Genomic DNA, 21,126 nt, shown 5'->3' with positions numbered 1-21,126 from the left:
TGTCTCCTGGGCCCCAGCATGGCACTGTTGGGCTTTCATCTTCCTGGTCTTGAAAGACACGCTCAGCAGGGCAAACCAGAGAAGGGGAGCCAGCGGACATCCTCAACTCCACTGAGTTTGATTTTGGCTAAATCCTGAACTCCCCCTGGTACGTGAGCAGCTGCTGGGAGCTTCGGGCCCTTGAAATCAGGGCAGGAGCAGTAGCTGCAGCGGCAGCCGGGACCCCCGGGGCTCCAGCGGCGATTTAAAGGGCCCAGGGCTCCGCTGTGGTTCCGGTGGCCGGAGCCCTTCACATCACCGGCCTGGGGAAGCTGCCCCCTGCCGGTGCAGTCAGCGGTGTCCCGGCTCTTGCCGGGTCCGCCAGACTGGATCAGACCGGCTTACTTTCACCTCTGCCAGTGGTCTAAACAATTATGCCACCCCCACTTCTGCTCTCTCTCCTTTTGCCTTCCCTCGCTCCCCCCTGCAAATCTGGCCCAGTCAGCTCAAACAACCAGAGGTTTTGGGCCAGTCGCCGGTGACCAGAGAGGCGGTGAGAGCAAGGCCTCTGCCAGCCCAATATGGAGAGAAGTTTGCCGCAGACGGGCTGATCAGCCAGCGGCCGGTGCCCGGTCAGTCCTGCAGGGAGGCTGCGAGCGAGACAATGCTGACAGGAGAAGTTTCGAGGCGGGATGACCCCTTACTGCTGGGAGAAGCTCCCCGAGCCCAGGGGCGGTTGGGTCCCCAGGGGGCAGGGGCTGGATTACTGTGGGTTGATCGCTAGGACCCAGGAGCGGCTGGGGGGCGGCTCTGGGGGGAGCGATCGCTGGGCTCAGGCCCGGCCCAGGAAATGACTCGCAGCCGCTGCGGGGACTCTGGCTCCCGGCGAGATCCCCGAGCCCCGGCGGCTGGTGCTGGGAGCCCGGAGCCCGGGCTGCAGCCGGGAGAGGGGAACCTCCAGCCGGGCCCTGCCCGCTGCTCCCCGGGAGCCTCTCCCAGGGCAGAGCCCCCAGCCCGGCCAGGGCCCCTTCCCGGCCCGGCCCCTGCCCCGGGGGGCCCCGCTCGGGGGGAAGGTAAGAGAGACCCTCCCATCCCCCCCTTGCAGCGGCCCCCCCCGTCACATCTGGGCTGCAGGGGGAGGAGGATAAAGAGGGGCCGGAGGCGGGTGCAGGGGATGCCGGGGGCAGGCTGGGATGGGGGCAGGGGTGCACGGAAGGGAAGATGGGGCAATGGAGGAGGATCGGGGGACTGTGGGGCTGAGGGGAGCGAGGTCGGGAATGGGGGAGGATGTGAGTGGGGGGCACAGCGAGGGAAAGGGGGGATGTGGGCAGGCGGGCGGAGAGAAGCTCTTCTCAGCTTTGGGAGTGATCAGGGGACTAACCCCTCAGGGTGCAGAAGCTACAAGGAAAAAACCCAACCTCCCCTCAACTCCCCCCCCACGACACACACACCCGGCTCTGAGTGTGTTATTGTCAGACACCCCTGTGGTGGTGGGGTCTGTGTGCCCTGAGTGTTGGGGGCTGCCCAGGGCCGTGGTCTGATTTCCCTGTAGGGTTCAGATCTCAGCCACACCAGAGTCAGACCGGAGTCACTGCTGGCTCAGGCAGGGGGGTGCACGGATGGATCAATGGGATCAACCTCTTCCTGCCTGTCCCTGGGGGCTGCCTGGGGAATCCAGGGCAGCTCAATCTTCAGGTGATGCCACCAGAGGGCTCCAGCAATTGGTAAGGGAGAGGGGTTTACACTGCAATGGGGGGAAATCTCCCAAAGTGGCCTTTCCTTTTGGTTCTTTCCTTTTTTTAGCATTTGGCTCAGAGATGCTGTTACTGGGAGGGCCTGAAGAGTCTTGGGGGAATCGGGGAGTGACATGGACAGAAGTCCCTTCTGTAACCTCCCTCTCGCCCCGACAGGCTGAGGAATCAGGTCCACGTTTCACTAAAGATCGGCCAGTCTTCCAGGGGACAGAGAAGGGAAATGCTGTGATGGAGCCAGCTCAGGTAGGGGAGTCTCAGGGAGCTGCTGGGCTGGGGAGGGAGGAGTCAGGGTTTGATAAACCTACTGATTTACTTAGTAGGCTCCTTGTGGCAGGGAAAGGGGGAGGGGACATTCCCCCATTTCTGAGGCAGGATATCACCACCTCGGCAGGGCTGGGAACATTTTCCAGGCTCCCCAGTGCTGGAGCCTGACCCCACTTGCCTGGGGCTGCTGTGAAATACGAAGGGAAGCTGTCGGGATTCCTGCCCCTGTCCCCGGCTCAGAGCTCTGCTTCCTGTCCCAGTCTGTGGCTGGCAGGCGTGTGGGAAATGAGAAGATCCTGGCGTGCTCCGTGTGCTGGGGCGGACAGGGAGCTCTCACCTTCTCCGCCCCCTGAAGTCTCCTGGCTGCTCTGAGCAGGGTGTGGGTGGGATTTTGCTACTCTGGCCCTCCCACAGCTTCACGTTTTTTTTTTCCTTTCCCCTGAGCAGTGGGATTGTGGCTGGGGCAGCAGGTGCTGAGTGGGGGACTCTTGGTGTTTCAGATGCCGGTGACTTTCGAGGAGGTGGCTATTTATTTCACCCAGGGGCAGGGGGCTCTGCTGGACCCCACTCAGAGAGCCCTCTACAGGGACGTCATGCAGGAGAACTATGAGACGGTGACCTCGCTGGGTAAGGGATTCCCGTCCCCTCAGTTATTAGAAGCTGTGGGGTCTGCGTGTCTTAATGTGGTCAGATTCTTCCCTGGTCAGTTGGAGCAGAGGCGAATGGGTTCCATAATGCACAGCTGCCATGTGAGAAATACATGCATTTCGGTGCCCTCTCCACTGGGACAGGGGAGTCAAAACCCAATGGACACGCTAAACCATCCCCACCCCTCCAGCTTTCAAAGGGGCATAAATCCGCATTGTCTTGTCTGTATTGTTTCTTGGCTGCACAAGCTAGTCAGCAAGGCCCCCAGAGCGCACAGATCCTGGGAACGCCTAGTGAGGGTGTAGTAATAATTCAACTCACCTCCCCAGACAACGTCCTCTGCGCAAGGGGGCTCAGTGACCCTGTTCCCATCCTCTTGGATTCCACGTTCCTCCAGCAGAGCACAGGGACAGGTTCCACTCACGGAACGTCCTTTGTGACAAATCCTCCACCGATGGTCCATGCACCCTGATCTGGACTCATTTCACCTTCTGCACAGGATTTCCCATTCCCAAACCTGAGCTTATCGCCCGGCTGGAACGAGGGGAAGAGCTGTGGGTGTCCGATCTCCAGGATTTCAAGGACAGAAGGCTTCGGAGATGCACCAGCACAGGTGAGGCCTGACAGAGAAACCATCCAGGGAATGAAGGAAAAAGTTGAGAATCCCAAAATACGATGTGAGTAACGCCCTCAGTTCTTCTTCATCTCACCGAGAGCAGGGCTCTGGTCAGCAGATATTGCTCACGTCATTCCACCCTTCCCGTCTCTCCTTTCTTGTAAGTGTTAGGGTGGGATGTGGAGGCAGAATCGAATTGCTCAGTCTTTGTGTTGGCTTTTCCCTCAGTGCTATTCCTCTTTCTCCCCAGCACAATGACTCCTCTCTGGATTGTGTCTCTCCCAGCAGGTGCTGAGCGAGCGAGTGAGAAGAAGGAGGGGAATCATCATGAGGCAGTTCCTGGGGAAGTGGAACCACAGGGGACCTTTTTGGGAAGAGCTGAAGGGAATTTTTCCCATTGCTGGAATCAGGGAGAAGCCTGGGGAAATTGGCACAGGTCAGAGAGGCTTCTGATAAACCAACCCAGGAAGAAAGTGGATGAATCTGTGAATGGTGGGGGAGGAGACGAGAATCCCAGAGAGCAGCAGACAAATCGCAAGGAAGAGACACCCTGGCACTGCCTTGAGTGTGGCAAAGGATTCATTGTGAGATCACAACTTGTTACACATCAAACAGTCCATACGGGAGAGAAACCATTTCAATGCTTGGCCAGTGGGGAAAGCTTCAATAAGCGCAGAGATCTTAATGACCATGGGAGAAGTCACACTATAGACAAGCCCATTCAATGCGTTGAATGCGGGAAATGTTTCAGTTCAAAGTCAGCACTGAATACACATAAGAAAAGCCACACAGGAGAGAGACCCCACAGGTGCTTGGACTGTGGGAAAAGTTTCAAGCAGAAATCAGACCTTGTTCGTCATCAGGCAATCCACACGGGAGAGAGACCCCACAAGTGCTTGCACTGTGGGAAAAGTTTCATACGAAGGTCAGCCCTTGTTCAACATGAGGCAATCCACACAGGAGAGAGACCCCACAAGTGCTTGGACTGTGGGAAAAGTTTCATACAAAGGTCACGCCTGGTTCAGCATCAGGCAGTCCACACAGGAGAGAGACCCCACAAGTGCTTGGACTGTGGGGAAAGTTTCATTTGCAAGTCAGATCTTGCTGATCATCAGGCAATCCACACAGGAGAGAGACCCCACAAGTGCTTGGACTGTGGGAAAAGTTTTGTACGAAGGTCACGCCTTGTTCGTCATCAGGCAATCCACACAGGAGAGAGACCCCACAAGTGCTTGGACTGTGGGAAAAGTTTCATGCAGAGGTCATACCTTGTTAAACATCAGGCAATCCACAAAGGAGAGAGACCCCACAAGTGCTTTGACTGTGGGAAAAGTTTCATGCGGAGGTCACACCTTGTTCATCATCAGGCAATCCACACAGGAGAGAGACCCCACAAGTGCTTGGACTGTGGGAAAAGTTTCATTCAGAGGTCACAACTTGTTCATCATCAGGCAATCCACACAGGAGAGAGACCCCACAAGTGCTTGGACTGTGGGAAAAGTTTCATACAAAGGTCATATCTTGTTTATCATCAAGCAGTCCACACAGGAGAGAGACCCCACAAGTGCTTGGACTGTGGAAAAAGTTTCATACAGAGATCAGTGCTGGTGAAACATCAGAGAATCCACACAGGAGTGAGACCCTATAAGTGCTTGGACTGTGGGAAAAGTTTCGTACGAAGGTCACGCCTTGTTCGTCATCAGGCAATCCACACAGGAGAGAGACCCCACAAGTGCTTGGATTGTGGGAAATGTTTCATAAGAAAGTCACATCTTGTTCAACATCAGGTAGTCCACACAGAAGAGAGACCCCACAAGTGCTTGGACTGTGGGAAAAGTTTCAAGCAGAGGTCATACCTTGTAAAACATCGGGCAGTCCACACAGGAGAGAGACCCCACAAGTGCTTGGACTGGAAAAAGTTTCATACAGAGATCAATGCTGGTGAAACATCAGAGAATCCACACAGGAGTGAGACCCTATAAGTGCTTGGACTGTGGGAAAAGTTTCAGATGGAGACCGATGCTGGTTCAACATCAGGGAATCCACACAGGAGTGAGACCCTATAAGTGCTTGGACTGTGGGAAAAGTTTCACATGGAGACCGGTGCTGGTTCAACATCAGGGAATCCACACAGGAGAGTGACTCTATAAGTGCTTGGACTGTGGGAAAAGTTTCAGACAGAGATCATACCCCATTAAAAATGGGAGAATCCACACAGGATGAACGTGGTCCACTCCCAATGACTGATGAGGAGGGGTCAATACCAAGAGAGGGAAAATTGCTTTTGTAGTGAGCCCGCTTCAGGCCCAAATTGTTGGTTTTAAGTTTGCAAATGAATTGTCGCTCTGGAGTTTCTCTCTGAAGTCTGTGTTTGAAGTTTTTTGGTTGAAGGATGGCTACTTTTAAATCTGTTATTGAATGTCCAGGGAGAGTGAAATGTTCTCCTACTGGCTTTTGTATGTTACCGTTCCTGATGTCATATTTGTGTCCATTTATTCTTTTACATAGAGACTGTCCGGTTTGGCCAATGTACGTGGCAGAGGGGCATTGCTGGCCCATGATGGCATAGATCACATTGATCGATGTGCACGTGAATGTGCCCCTGATGACATGGCTGATATGGTTAGGTCCTATGATGGTGTTGCTAGAGTAGATATGGGGACAGATTTGGCAATGGGATTTGTTGCAGGGATTGGTTCCTGGGTTAGTGTTTCTGTGGTGTGGTGTTGGTGAGTATTTGCTTCAGATTGGGAGCTGTCTGTAAGCGAGGACTGGCCTGCCTCCCATGGTCTGTGAGAACGAATAGTCCTTTTCCAGGATAGGTTATAGATCGTTGATGATGCGCTGGAGAGGTTTTAGCTGGAGGCTGTACATGATGGCCAGTGGTGTTCTGTTATTTCCCTTGTTGGGCCTGTCTTGAAGAAGGTGACTTCTGGGTCTCCATCTTGCTTTGTCAGTCTGTTTCCTCACTTCCCCAGGTGAGTATTGTAGTTTTAAGAGTGCTTGACAAAGATCTTGTAGGTGTTTGTCTCTGCCTGAGGGATTGGAGCAAATGCGGTTGTATCTTGGGGCATGGCTGTAGACAATGGATCGTGTGATGTATCCTGGATGGAAGCTGGAGGCATGTAGGTAAGTATAGAGGTCAGTAGGTTTCCAGTATAGGGTGGTATTTATGTGAGCATCACTTATTTGCACTGTAGTGTCCAGGATCTCTTGTATGGACTGGTCCAGGCTGAGGTCGATGCTGGGGTGGAAATTGTTGAAATCCAGGTGGAATTCTTCAAGGGCCCCCTTCCCATGGGTCCATAGGATGAAGATGTCATCAATGTAGCACAAATAGAGGAGGGGGCGCTCGGGGACGAGAGCTGAGGAAGCATTGTTCTAAGTCAGCCATAAAGATGTTGGCATGCTGTGGGGCCATGCGGGTACCCATAGCAGTCCCGCTGACTTGAAAGTATAAATTGTCCCCAGATCTGAAATGGTTGAGGGTGAGGACAAAGTCACAAAGCTCAGCCACCAGGTGTGCTGTGGCCTCATCAGGGATAATGTTCCTGACAGCTTGTAGGCCATCCTCATGTGGAACATTGGTGTAAAGAGCTTCTACATCCATGGTGGCCAGGATGGTGTTTTCAGGAAGATCACCAATACGTTGTAGCTTCCTCAGGAAGTTGGTGGTGTCTCGAAGATAGCTGGGAGTGCTGGTAGCATAGGGTGTGAGGAGAGAGTCCACATCTCCAGATAATCCTGCTGTAAGAGTGCCGATGCCTGAGATGATGGGGCGTCCAGGATTTCCAGGTTTATGGATCTTGTGTAGCAGATAGAATACCCCTGGTCGGGGCTCTAGGGGTGTGTCTGTGTAGATTTGTTCCTGTGCTGTAGCAGAGAGATTCTTGAGCAGTTGGTGTAGTTTCTTTTGATACTCCTTAGTGGGATGGAGGACAGTGGCCTTTAGAATGTGGTAGAATCCTAGAATATGAGGGTTGGAAGGGACCTCAGGAAGTCATCTAGTCCAACCCCCTGCTCAAAGCAGGACCGATCCCCAATTAAATCGTCCCATCCAGGGCTTTCTCAAGCCTGACATTAAAAACTTCTCAGGAAGGAGATTCCACCACATAGAATCATACAATATTAGGGTTGGAAGGGACCTCAGGAGGTCATCTAGTCCAACCCCCTGCTCAAAGCAGGACCAATCTCCCATTTTTGTCCCACATCCCTAAATGCCCCCCTCAAGGATTGAACTCACAACCCTGGGTTTAGCAGGCCAATGCTCAAACCACTGAGCTATCCTTCCCCCCCCAAAGGTACCACCTCCCTAGGTAACACATTCCAGTGTTTCATCACCCTCCTAGTGAAAAAGTTTTTCCTAATATCCAACCTAAACCTCCCCCACTGCAACTTGAGACCATTACTCCTTGTCCTGTCATCCGCTACCACTGAGAATAGTCTAGATCCATCCTCTTTGGAACCTCCTTTCAGGTAGCTGAAAGCAGCTATCAAATCTCCCCTCATTCTTCTCTTCTGTAGACTAAATAATCCCAGATCCCTCAGCCTCTCTTCGTAAGTCATGTGTTCCAGTCCCCTAATCATTTTTGTTGCCCTCCGCTGGACTCTCTCCAATATTTCCACATCCTTCTTGTAGTGTGGGGCCCAAAACTGGACACAGTACTCCAGATGAGGCCTCACCAATGTCGAATAGAGGGGAACGATCACGTCCCTCGATCTGCTGCCAATGCCCCTACTTATTCATCCCAAAATGCCATTGGCCTTCTTGGCTACAAGGGCACACTGTTGACTCATATCCAGCTTCTCATCCACTGTCACCCCTAGGTCCTTTTCTGCAGAACTGCTGCCAAGCCTTTCGGTCCCTAGTCTGTAGCGGTGCATTGCATTCTTCCATCCTAAGTGCAGGACTCTGCACTTGTCCTTGTTGAACCTCATCAGATTTCTTTTGGCCCAATCCTCCAATTTGTCTAGGTCCCTCTGTATCCTATCGCTACCCTCCAGCGTATCTACCGCTCCTCCCAGTTTAGTGTCGTCTGCAAACTTGCTGAGGGTGCAGTCCACACCATCCTCCAGATCATTCATGAAGATATTGAAGAAAAGCGGCCCCAGGACCGACCCTTGGGGCACTCCGCTTGATACTGGCTGCCACCTAGACATGGAGCCATTGATCACTACCCATGGAGCCCAACAATCTAGCCAATTTTCTACCCACCTTATAGTGCACTTGTCCAGCCCATACTTCTTTAACTTGCTGACAAGAAGACTGTGGGAGACAGTGTCAAAAGCTTTGCTAAAGTCAAGGAACACTACGTCCACTGCTTTCCCTTCATCCACAGAACCAGTTATCTTGTCATAGAAAAGTTGTAGGAAAGTTGCCTGGCAGTCTCCTGTTCATAATTGTTAGGGGAAATTAACCTAGTTAGCATATGTGACTCCATTTTGGGTTTCCTCTCCGCCGTTAACTAGAAGTGAGCACATCACGTACCAAGGAAGGAGGATCCTTCAGAGTGGACACCTGGACAGTTTCAAGATAAGGGAAACAAAGGAGACAGGAACTAGCGGACATGCCTGAAATAGCTGCTAATTCAGCGTTTTTGCAGGGGCAAGGTGGATTGGTGATAGATAAGGAGAAGGCCTGTTTGTTGGGTTATGTGCCCTGAGGCTCACAGGCAGGATGTTTTGCCAACAGTATCTAATCTTTGTGTAACCTGTAATCGGGGTCCCGCTCTGCTTAAGAGAACGGTACCACGCTTGAGCGTAATAAACCTACAAACTCTGAGACACTCTGCAGTCTGTCTTTATTTGGTTGCCTCAGCCTAGAAACGAAGTGTAAGTGTCCTAACTGGAATAATTCGTAACAGTTGCTGTGAAATAGGAAGGGAAGCTGTCGGGATTCCTGACCCCATCCCCGGCTCAAAGCTGGACCTGGGCCAAGCCTGGGGAGGGGCTCCTCTCCCTGCCTGCCTCCACGGCCCTCCATAGCCTGCAGTTCAGCTGCGTAGCCTGACGGGAACACAGTTTCTGACCCCCGACCTTCCGTTAGCAGAGTGATTGCTAGTCCCTGAGTTCCCCCTTCGGGGCCAGGTTGTCTCATTCCCAAATAGTCTCGCATTGCTCCAGGCCGTGCTGAAAAGCATTTAGTGTTTGTACATTTTATCCCTTATGGGCCAGAATTAACTAGATGCTAAAAAGGTGGGAGAAGGGACAATAAAATGTGGAGTTTTCGCTTCTGTGCTATTTCAGGGCAACGGGGTGAGTGCGAGAGATTCCCTCCTTCCCCTCTCACTGTCACGCTCCTCTCTCCACACAGCAGCCTCTGTCCCAGCCATGGAAAGTTTAACCTGCCTCCGTTCTATCCCTCCATCTCCCACGGTGTCACGTACCACCCTGTCCCCGGCTCTCCATGCTTAGGAGTCACAGCTTTGATGTCTGTGATCTTAGTCAGACTCCTAAGGGGGGACTCACCATCTACTAAGTAGCACTCGCTAGGCACGGGTCATGGGTTCCAAAACTCTGTGAATGGAGAGAGGCTGGGGATAAGTATTAATACTTGGTGGTATGGGCTCCTTTGTGAGGGCCTTACATGCTAATTGCACTTCCTCCTCGCTCCACTGGGGAATATCAGAGCTCATTTTGATTCCATTAGGAGTCTAGTTCCAGGCCGCTGAGCTCACTTGGGGCTCATGGTGCACCAGCCCTGAGGCTCCCCTCCTACAGGCTGAATTCACCAAAGAGCTGAACTGACTAAGAGCTGAAATCGCTGAGCGCTGTGTTAAGTAGTGGGGGAGCCTGACGATCTATTGTGGAGCAGTTTGCGGGAGTGCCTTGTGGACAGGCTGGTGGAGCAGTTCATAGGACGGCGGGAGCTGCTGGTGGGCTGCAGAGCGGAGCTGAGCGAAGCAGTTCGTGGGGCGGCGAGCGAGCGGAGCGGAGGCCTATGGAGCTGTGGGGTGCTCAGCTTCAGATCATGTAAGGTGCCTCTTACCCCCGCCCCCATCTCCACCCAGGTTGGGAGGTAAAGCTCTGCAGATAAACTTTCGAACTCTGGAGCTGCCCTGACCAGGGACAGAGACTTTTGGGTTATTGGGCTTTTGGGACTTTGGGTGATTCGGGGTTGCTGGACTCAAGAACCAAAGGGAAAGGGCATGCCCCAATTTGCTTGGGGTGGGTTTTTTTGCTCATGGGTTGTGTTACGAATCCTGTTGGTGGTGTTTCCCCAACATAATGCCACATTGTTTCTCTCTGTTATTAAAAGGCTTTTTGCTACACTCAGACTATGTGCTTGCCAGAGGGGAAGTATTGCCTCTTGGAGGCGCCCAGCGGGGGTGGTATATATTTGTCCCAGGTCACTGGGTGGGGGCTCGAGCCGGTTTGCATTGTGTTATTGGAATGGATCCCCTAGATACTGAACCCGGCCCTTGTTGCTGCCAACTCTGACGGGCCAAGGGTTACATGAGTCTAACCCACCTGCCCCCTGGTTCCTTCCTCCTCCATCGGAAAGCAGAACTTGTCCCTGACGCGTTCCCAGCACTTCTGGCACAGTGGGTGCTGTTAGGGTGGCCACGTGCCCGGTTTTCAACCATGAAGTCCAGTGGAAAAGGGGACCTGACAGTGTCCGATCACATCTACTGACCGGACAGCCAAAGTCGAGTTACTGTGGGTGGGAAGGCACTGGGTCATCACTCCCATCAGAGCCGACTCAGCCGGGGCTGCCTCCTACCTGCACTGGGCAGCTGCAGCTCCCAGCCCCGGCTCCACAGACAAGCCCTTCCTGACCTAGGCAGGGAAGGGGGAAAGAGAAGTGGAGGGCGGGTAGACCCTTGGAGGAAGAGGTGGAGTTGGAGCAGGGCCTTGGAGGGAAGAGGTGGGGCAGGGATGGGACCTTGGGGGGAAGAGGCGGGGCAGGGGAGGTTGCAGCACTCCGACTTGAGTGTCCATTTTTAAAATATTCCCAAATTGGCAACCCAAGTCGCTAGCTGAGAGGTTGTCAAATTTTTTAGCAAATATAGAAATACCCTTTTTCACAGCAGCGGATTTACTAACTACCAATAAAAAATTAGGATTTTCATGTTTATCGGAGAAAGGGGATTGTTGGCCCCTTACTGAAACTTAAGGGGTTGGCCATTAGTTAGGCCGTCTCCTAACACCAAAAGAAAGGGGATTAATAAATTGTATTTGTTCTTAACTCTGTGCAATGATGAAGGAAGCATCCAGAGTGGAGAGAACACCCCACAATGGGGACAGCTGTCCTGAGTGATCACAAGATTGGGGGTCGAGCGCCTCAGGAGCCCTGGGCCCAGCCTTGGGGTTACGGGGGTCCAGAGTGGAAGCGGGCAGGGGGAGGGGTCCTCGAGGTCATGCAGGCCTCTGGGTAAAGGACTCAGATCCTTTTGCTTGCCAGTTCCTCTGGGGCTTGGTAGAAGCCAGAAAAGTTCCCCACACTAGGAGGAGTGTTCCCCCTTCTTACCTCTCTGCATATTGATTGGTTTCTAGTAAAGTTAATTGGGATTATAGGGGCAAGTGTGAGAGCGGGCACCAGCGAGAGTTGCTGGCCACCCTCTGAGGCCACCAAATTTGGTGGTGTGAACCCCTGGGCAAGATGCTCATGATGGTCCCTTGTGACCTTGGAGCCTGGGAGTGTAACAGGAGCCGGGCACAGGGATGCTGATCCTTCGGTGAGTTGATCGCTAGGACCCAGGAGCGGCTGGGGGGCGGCTCTGGGGGGAGCGATCGCGGGGCTCAGGCCCGGCCCAGGAAGTGACTCGCAGCCGCTGCGGGGACTCTGGCTCCCGGCGAGATCCCCGCGCCCCGGCGGCTGGTGCTGGGAGCCCGGAGCCCGGGCTGCAGCCGCGAGAGGGGAACCTCCAGCCGGGCCCTGCCCGCTGCTCCCCGGGAGCCTCTCCCAGGGCAGAGCCCCCAGCCCGGCCAGGGCCCCTTCCCGGCCCAGCCCCTGCCCCGGGGGGCCCCGCTCGGGGGGAAGGTAAGAGAGACCCTCCCATCCCCCCCTGCAGCGGGGCCCATCCCCGTCACATCTGGGCTGCAGGGGGAGGAGGATAAAGAGGGGCCGGAGGCGGGTGCAGGGGATGCCGGGGGCAGGCTGGGATGGGGGCAGGGGTGCACGGAAGGGAAGATGGGGCAATGGAGGAGCATCGGGGACTGTGGGGCTGAGGGGAGCGAGGTCGGGAATGGGGGAGGATGTGAGTGGGGGGCACAGCGAGGGAAAGGGGGGATGTGGGCAGGCGGGCGGAGAGAAGCTCTTCTCAGCTTTGGGAGCGATCAGGGGTCTAACCCCTCAGGGTGCAGAAGCTACACGGAAAAAACCCAGCCCCCCCTCAAACCGCCCCCCCACGACACACACACCCGGCTCTGAGTGTGTTATTGACAGACACCCCTGTGGTGGTGGGGTCTGTGTGCCCTTGAGTGTTGGGGGCTGCCCAGGGCCCTGGTCTGATTTCCCTGTAGGGTTCAGATCTCAGCTGCACCAGAGTCAGACCGGAGTCACTGCTGGCTCAGGCAGGGGGGTGTGCGGATGGGCCAATGGGATCAGCCTCTTCCTGCCTGTCCCTGGGGGCTGCCGGGGGAGTCCAGGGCAGCTCAATCTTCAGGTGATGCCACCAGAGGGCTCCAGGTATTGCTAAGGGAGAGGAATTTACACTGCAATGGGGGGAAATCTCCCAAAGTGGCCCTTTTGATTCTTCCCTTTTCTTTAGCATTTGGCTCAGATACGCTGTTACTGGGAGGGTCTGAAGAGTCTGGGGGGAATCGGGGTGTGACAAGGACAGAAGCCCCTTCTGTAACCTCCCTCTCGCCCCGACAGGCTGAGGAATCAGGTCCACGTTTCACTAAAAATCGGCCAGTCTTCCAGAGGAGAGAGAAGGGAAATGGCTGTGTTGGAGCCAGCTCAGGTAGGGGAGTTTCAGGGTGCTGCTGAGCGGGGCAGGGAGGAGTTAGGGTTTGATAAACCTACTGATTTACTAAGTAGGCCCATTGTGGCAGGGAAAGGGGGAGGGGACATTCCCCCATTTCTCAGGCAGGATATAACCACCTCGGCAGGGCTGGGACCATTTTCCAGGCTCCCAGTGCTGGAGCCTGACCCCATTTGCCTGGGGCTGCTGTGAAATAGGAAGGGAAGCTGTCAGGATTCCTGCCCCTGTCCCCGGCTCAGAGCTCTGCTTCCTGTCCCAGTCTGTGGCTGGCAGGCGTGTGGGAAATGAGAAGATCCTGGCGTGCTCCGTGTGCTGGGGCGGACAGGGAGCTCTCACCTTCTCCGCCCCCTGAAGCCTCCTGGCTGCTCTGAGCAGGGTGTGGGTGGGATTCTGCTACTCTGGCCCTCCCACAGCTTCACGTTTTTTTTTCCTTTCCCATGAGTAGTGGGATTGTGTCTGGGGCAGCAGGTGCTGAGTGGGGGACTCTTGGTGTTTCAGATGCCGGTGACCTTCGAGGAGGTGGCTATTTATTTCACCCAGGGGCAGAGGGCTCTGCTGGACCCCGCTCAGAGAGCCCTCTACAGGGACGTCATGCAGGAGAACTATGAGACGGTGACCTCGCTGGGTAAGGGATTCCCGTCCCCTCAGTTATTAGAAGCTGTGCGGTCTACGTGTCTTAATGTGGTGAGGTTTTTCCCTGGTCAGTTGGAGCAGAGGCGAATGGGTTCCATAATGCACAGCTGCCATGTGAGAAATACATGCATTTCGGTGCCCTCTCCACTGGGACACGGGAGTCAAAACCCAATGGACAAGCTAAACCATCCCCACCCCTCCAGCTTTCAAAGGGGCATAAATCCGCATTGTCTTGTCTTGTCTGTGTTGTTTCTTGGCTACACATACAATCTCTGTTCATCTCCCTCCTTGGGAATAGCTCCAGGCATGGGGAGGGCTCTGGGCTCTGCAGGTTTAGAAAGAGGTACGCTGAAGTCGAGACCTGTGTGTGAGTCAGCAAGGCCCCCAGAGCGCACAGATCCTGAGAACGCCTAGTGAGGGTGTAGTAATAATTCAACTCACCTCCCCAGACAACGTCCTCTGCGTAAGGGGGCTCAGTGACCCTGTTCCCATCCTCTTGGATTCCACGTTCCTCCAGCAGAGCACAGGGACAGGTTCCACTCACGGAACGTCCTTTGTGACAAATCCTCCACTGAGGGTCCATGCACCCTGATCTGGACTCATTTCACCTTCTGCACAGGATTTCCCATTCCCAAACCTGAGCTTATCGCCCGGCTGGAACGAGGGGAAGAGCTGTGGGTGTCCGATCTCCAGGATTTCAAGGACAGAAGGCTTCGGAGATGCACCAGCACAGGTGAGGCCTGACAGAGAAACCATCCAGGGAATGAAGGAAAAAGTTGAGAATCCCAAAATACGATGTGAGTAACGCCCTCAGTTCTTCTTCATCTCACCGAGAGCAGGGCTCTGGTCAGCAGATATTGCTCACGCCATTCCACCCTTCCCGTCTCTCCTTTCTTGTAAGTGTTAGGGTGGGATGTGGAGGCAGAATGCAATTGCTCAGTCTTTGTGTTGGCTTTTCCCTCAGTGCTATTCCTCTTTCTCCCCAGCACAATGACTCCTCTCTGGATTGTGTCTCTCCCAGCAGGTGCTGAGCGAGCGAGTGAGAAGAAGGAGGGGAATCATCATGAGGCAGTTCCTGGGGAAGTGGAACCACAGGGGACCTTTTTGGGAAGAGCTGAAGGGAATTTTTCCCATTGCTGGAATCAGGGAGAAGCCTGGGGAAATTGGCACAGGTCAGAGAGGCTTCTGATAAACCAACCCAGGAAGAAAGTGGATGAATCTGTGAATGGTGGGGGAGGAGACGAGAATCCCAGAGAGCAGCAGACAAATCCCAAGGAAGAGACACCCTGGCACTGCCTTGAGTGTGGGAAAGGATTCATTGTGAGATCACAACTTGTTACACATCAAACAGTCCATACGGGAGAGAAACCATTTCCATGCTTGGACAGTGGGGAAAGCTTCAATAAGCACAGAGATCTTAATGACCATGGGAGAAGTCACACTGTAGACAAGCCCATTCAATGCGTTGAATGCGGGAAATGTTTCAGTTCAAAGTCAGCACTAAATTCACATGAGAAAAGCCACACAGGAGAGAGACCCCACAGGTGCTTGGTCTGTGGGAAAAGTTTCAAGCAGAAATCAGACCTTGTTCGTCATCAGGCTATCCACACGGGAGAGAGACCCCACAAGTGCTTGGATTGTGGGAAAAGTTTCATAACAAAGTCACACCTTGTTCAACATCAGGCAATCCACACAGGAGAGAGACCCCACAAGTGCTTGGATTGTGGGAAAAGTTTCATACAAAGGTCACACCTTGTTCAACATCAGGTAGTCCACACAGAAGAGAGACCCCACAAGTGCTTGGACTGTGGGAAAAGTTTCAAGCAGAGGTCATACCTTGTAAAACATCGGGCAGTCCACACAGGAGAGAGACCCCACAAGTGCTTGGACTGTGGGAAAAGTTTCAAGGAGAGGTCATACTTTGTAAAACATCGGGCAGTCCACACAGGGGAGAGACCCCACAAGTGCTTTGACTGTGGGAAAAGTTTCATAACAAAGTCACACCTTGTTCAACATCAGGTAGTCCACACAGAAGAGAGACGCCACAAGTGCTTGGACTGTGGGAAAAGTTTCATTCATAGGTCACACCTTGTTCATCATCGGGCAATCCACACAGGAGAGAGACCCCACAAGTGCTTGGACTGTGGGAAAAGTTTCATACAAAGGTCATATCTTGTTTATCATCAAGCAATCCACACAGGAGAGAGACCCCACAAGTGCTTGGACTGTGGAAAAAGTTTCATACAGAGATCAGTGCTGGTGAAACATCAGAGAATCCACACACGAGTGAGACCCTATAAGTGCTTGGACTGTGGGAAAAGTTTCGTACGAAGGTTACGCCTTGTTCGTCATCAGGTAATCCACACAGGAGAGAGACCCCACAAGTGCTTGGATTGTGGGAAAAGTTTCATAAGAAAGTCACACCTTGTTCAACATCAGGTAGTCCACACAGAAGAGAGACCCCACAAGTGCTTGGACTGTGGGAAAAGTTTCAAGCAGAGGTCATACCTTGTAAAACATCGGGCAGTCCACACAGGAGAGAGACCCCACAAGTGCGTGGACTGTGGGAAAAGTTTCATACAAAGGTCAGGTCTTGTTTATCATCAAGCAATCCACACAGGAGAGAGACCCCACAAGTGCTTGGACTGTGGAAAAAGTTTCATACAGAGATCAATGCTGGTGAAACATCAGAGAATCCACACAGGAGTGAGACCCTATAAGTGCTTGGACTGTGGGAAAAGTTTCACATGGAGACCGGCGCTGGTTAAACATCAGAGAATCCACACAGGAGTGAGACCCTATAAGTGCTTGGACTGTGGGAAAAGTTTCACATGGAGACCGGTGCTGGTTCAACATCAGGGAATCCACACAGGAGAGTGACTCTATAAGTGCTTGGACTGTGGGAAAAGTTTCAGACAGAGATCATACCCCATTAAAAATGGGAGAATCCACACAGGATGAACGTGGTCCACTCCCAATGACTGATGAGGAGGGGTCAATACCAAGAGAGGGAAAATTGCTTTTGTAGTGAGCCCGCTTCAGGCCCAAATTGTTGGTTTTAAGTTTGCAAATGAATTGTCGCTCTGCAGTTTCTCTCTGAAGTCTGTGTTTGAAGTTTTTTGGTTGAAGGATGGCTACTTTTAAATCTGTTATTGAATGTCCAGGGAGACTGAAATGTTCTGCTACTGGCTTTTGTACGTTACCATTCCTGATGTCGTATTTGTGTCCATTTATTCTTTTACATAGAGACTGTCCGGTTTGGCCAATGTACGTGGCAGAGGGGCATTGCTGGCCCATGATGGCATAGATCACATTGATCGATGTGCACGTGAATGTGCCCCTGATGACATGGCTGATATGGTTAGGTCCTATGATGGTGTTGCTAGAGTAGATATGGGGACAGATTTGGCAATGGGATTTGTTGCAGGGATTGGTTCCTGGGTTAGTGTTTCTGTGGTGTGGTGTTGGTGAGTATTTGCTTCAGATTGGGAGCTGTCTGTAAGCGAGGACTGGCCTGCCTCCCATGGTCTGTGAGAACGAGTAGTCCTTTTCCAGGATAGGTTATAGATCGTTGATGATGCGCTGGAGAGGTTTTAGCTGGAGGCTGTACATGATGGCCAGTGGTGTTCTGTTATTTCCCTTGTTGGGCCTGTCTTGAAGAAGGTGACTTCTGGGTCTCCATCTTGCTTTGTCAGTCTGTTTCCTCACTTCCCCAGGTGAGTATTGTAGTTTTAAGAGTGCTTGACAAAGATCTTGTAGGTGTTTGTCTCTGCCTGAGGGATTGGAGCAAATGCGGTTGTATCTTGGGGCATGGCTGTAGACAATGGATCGTGTGATGTATCCTGGATGGAAGCTGGAGGCATGTAGGTAAGTATAGAGGTCAGTAGGTTTCCAGTATAGGGTGGTATTTATGTGAGCATCACTTATTTGCACTGTAGTGTCCAGGATCTCTTGTATGGACTGGTCCAGGCTGAGGTCGATGCTGGGGTGGAAATTGTTGAAATCCAGGTGGAATTCTTCAAGGGCCTCCTTCCCATGGGTCCATAGGATGAAGATGTCATCAATGTAGCGCAAATAGAGGAGGGGGCGCTAGGGGACGAGAGCTGAGGAAGCGTTGTTCTAAGTCAGCCATAAAGATGTTGGCATGCTGTGGGGCCATGCGGGTACCCCTAGCAGTCCTGCTGACTTGAAAGTATAAATTGTCCCCAGATCTGAAATGGTTGAGGGTGAGGACAAAGTCACAAAGCTCAGCCACCAGGTGTGCTGTGGCCTCAGCAGGGATAATGTTCCTGACAGCTTGTAGACCATCCTCATGTGGAACATTGGTGTAAAGAGCTTCTACATCCATGGTGGCCAGGATGGTGTTTTCAGGAAGATCACCAATATGTTGTAGTTTCCTCAGGAAGTTGGTGGTGTCTCGAAGATAGCTGGGAGTGCTGGTAGCATAGGGTGTGAGGAGAGAGTCCACATCGCCAGATAATCCTGCTGTAAGAGTGCCGATGCCTGAGATGATGGGGCGTCCAGGATTTCCAGGTTTATGGATCTTGTGTAGCAGATAGAATACCCCTGGTCGGGGCTCTAGGGGTGTGTCTGTGTAGATTTGTTCCTGTGCTGTAGCAGAGAGTTTCTTGAGCAGTTGGTGTAGTTTCTTTTGATACTCCTTAGTGGGATGGAGGACAGTGGCCTTTAGAATGTGGTAGAATCCTAGAATCCTAGAATATGAGGGTTGGAAGGGACCTCAGGAAGTCATCTAGTCCAACCCCCTGCTCAAAGCAGGACCGATCCCCAATTAAATCGTCCCATCCAGGGCTTTCTCAAGCCCACTCCACTGCTTTCCCTTCATCCACAGAACCAGTTATCTCGTCATAGAAGGCAATTAGATTAGTCAGGCATGACTGGCCCTTGGTGAATCCATGCTGACTGTTCCTGATCACTTTGCTCTCCTCTAAGTGCTTCAGAATTGATTCCTTGAGGACCTGCTCCATGATATTCTACACAACTCAGAGATAGATGTAGGTTTCATTTTTAGAAGGTACACACTATACATTTTAAAACAGTGATTTATATTGAAAACTTTTCAGGTTAGTTTTACAGCTATATCAGACAATGAATGATTGTTTGGTTATTTCATTTCATTTATTTGCATTTGGTTATTTCATTGTTTGGTTATTTCATTCATGCCACGCGGTGGAGGAGAACATCACCAGACAGATGTTTAAATTGTTTCATTTCACTAAAACAACTATGTTAAGTATTCTGGATTTTTATCTTTGCTGTTGAAGAAATAATATTTTAACAGAAAAGCATATGTCCATCGTTTCTCACATTTATCTGCAGACTTCTTCTCCTTGTCCAGATCTATTCCGCCTCCAACATTCTTCTATTCATTCAACTTTTTGAAACTTTGCACTTTTGGAGAGGGGTAAGGGATTGACTCTGTGTACACAAATTTGCAGGGGGACAGTAGAGGTGAGGTCTGTTTTTTCTCACCTCTCTATATTAATTGATTTTAAAACATTTTGGCTGTTCACAAGCATGTTACCTCTGGAGACACAAAGCCACAGTTTGAGAACTGGGAAACTAAGCATCTCTGATGGGATCTTCTAGACTGAGCACTGAGTCCCATTGGGTAGATGGAAAGATTAGCCTAAATAATCTATACAGAAGCCTGTGGAACCCCATAAAATTGGGTCCCTAATCCATCAACTATTGGAACTCATGTACAAAACTTTTCTTAAACATTCCATGAATATATTGTCTCATACTATAGAATTAGAATTTACAATCCCTATTCCACGATGAGATATCTTTGAGCTATAATGTATCTTAATTAAACGTATCTTTAGATAAGTTTTTTCCTCAAAAAGCATTTTATCAAAAAAAAAAATCCAATTTAAATAAAAACACTGATTTTTGTTTAACTCATTGATTTTTATCCAGCCTGGGAAGCAGTGTAAAACATGCCCTGGGATGGAGAATTAAGCAGTTCAACAGTCCAGATTGTACCCTGGGGTATGTCTCACACCCGCTGTCTCCTGGGCCCCAGCATGGCACTGTTGGGCTTTCATCATCCTGGTCTTGAAAGACTCGCTCAGCAGGGCAAACCAGAGAAGGGGAGCCAGCGGACATCCTCAACTCCACTGAGTTTGATTTTGGCTAAATCCTGAACTCCCCCTGGTACGTGAGCAGCTGCTGAGAGCTTCGGGCCCTTGAAATCAGGGCAGGAGCAGTAGCTGCAGCGGCAGCCGGGACCCCCAGGGCTCCAGCGGCGATTTAAAGGGCCCAGGGATCCGCTGTGGTTCCGGTGGCCGGAGCCCTTCACATCACCGGCCTGGGGAAGCTGCCCCGTGCCGGTGCAGTCAGCGGTGTCCCGGGGGGTCCGCCAGACTGGATCAGACCGGCTTACTTTCACCTCTGCCAGTGGTCTAAACAATTATGCCACCCCCACTTCTGCTCTCTCTCCTTTTGCCTTCCCTCGCTCCCCTCTGCAAATCTGGCCCAGTCAGCTCAAACAACCAGAGGTTTTGGGCCAGTAGCCGGTGACCAGAGAGGCGGTGAGAGCAAGGCCTCTGCCAGCCCAATATGGAGAGAAGTTTGCCGCAGACGGGCTGATCAGCCAGCGGCCGGTGCCCGGTCAGTCCTGCAGGGAGGCTGCGAGCGAGACTGAATGCTGACAGGAGAAGTTTGGAGGCGGGATGACCCCTTACTGCTGGGAGAAGCTCCCCGAGCCCAGGGGCGGTTGGGCCCCCAGGGGGCAGGGGGCTGGATTACTGTGGGTTGATCGCTAGGACCCAGGAGCGGCTGGGGGGCGGCTTTGGGGGGAGCGATCGCGGGGCTCAGGCCCGGCCCAGGAAGTGACTCGCAGCCGCTGCGGGGACTCTGGCTCCCGGCGAGATCCCCGAGCCCCGGCGGCTGGTGCTGGGAGCCCGGAGCCCGGGCTGCAGCCGGGAGAGGGGAACCTCCAGCCGGGCCCTGCCCGCTGCTCCCCGGGAGCCTCTCCCAGGGCAGAGCCCCCAGCCCGGCCAGGGCCCCTTCCCGGCCCGGCCCCTGCCCCGGGGGGCCCCGCTCGGGGGGAAGGTAAGAGAGACCCTCCCATCCCCCCCTTGCAGCGGCCCCCCCCCGTCACATCTGGGCTGCAGGGGGAGGAGGATAAAGAGGGGCCGGAGGCGGGTGCAGGGGATGCCGGGGGCAGGCTGGGATGGGGGCAGGGGTGCACGGAAGGGAAGATGGGGCCATGGAGGAGGATCGGGGGACTGTGGGGCTGAGGGGAGCGAGGTCGGGAATGGGGGAGGATGTGAGTGGG

The 21,126-nt window shown here is 52.8% G+C and overlaps 2 protein-coding genes across 2 annotated transcripts in view; both read left to right on the top strand.

The window, feature by feature from the left end:
• Positions 1–812: 812 nt before the first annotated feature.
• On the top strand, positions 813–20,604 carry LOC140897583 (uncharacterized). The gene is made up of 6 exons (XM_073310366.1): positions 813–1,052; positions 1,783–1,976; positions 2,498–2,624; positions 3,145–3,258; positions 3,547–5,104; positions 15,311–20,604. The coding sequence occupies exons 1-6, from the start codon at positions 830–832 to the stop codon at positions 16,701–16,703; spliced, it is 3,609 nt and encodes a 1,202-aa protein (XP_073166467.1). The 5' UTR covers positions 813–829; the 3' UTR covers positions 16,704–20,604.
• LOC140897513 (uncharacterized) overlaps positions 20,519–21,126 on the top strand; it is a 19,957-nt gene continuing 19,349 nt past the window's right edge. The window contains 1 exon segment of the mRNA XM_073310232.1: positions 20,519–20,561. Coding sequence (XP_073166333.1) covers positions 20,519–20,561 — 43 coding nt within the window.

Source organism: Lepidochelys kempii, chromosome 14 (genome assembly GCF_965140265.1).
Source record: "Lepidochelys kempii isolate rLepKem1 chromosome 14, rLepKem1.hap2, whole genome shotgun sequence".
NCBI lineage: Eukaryota > Metazoa > Chordata > Testudines > Cheloniidae > Lepidochelys > Lepidochelys kempii.
The sequence above is the reverse complement of the archived record's forward strand: the minus strand, read 5'-3'. Positions and strand labels throughout refer to the sequence as shown.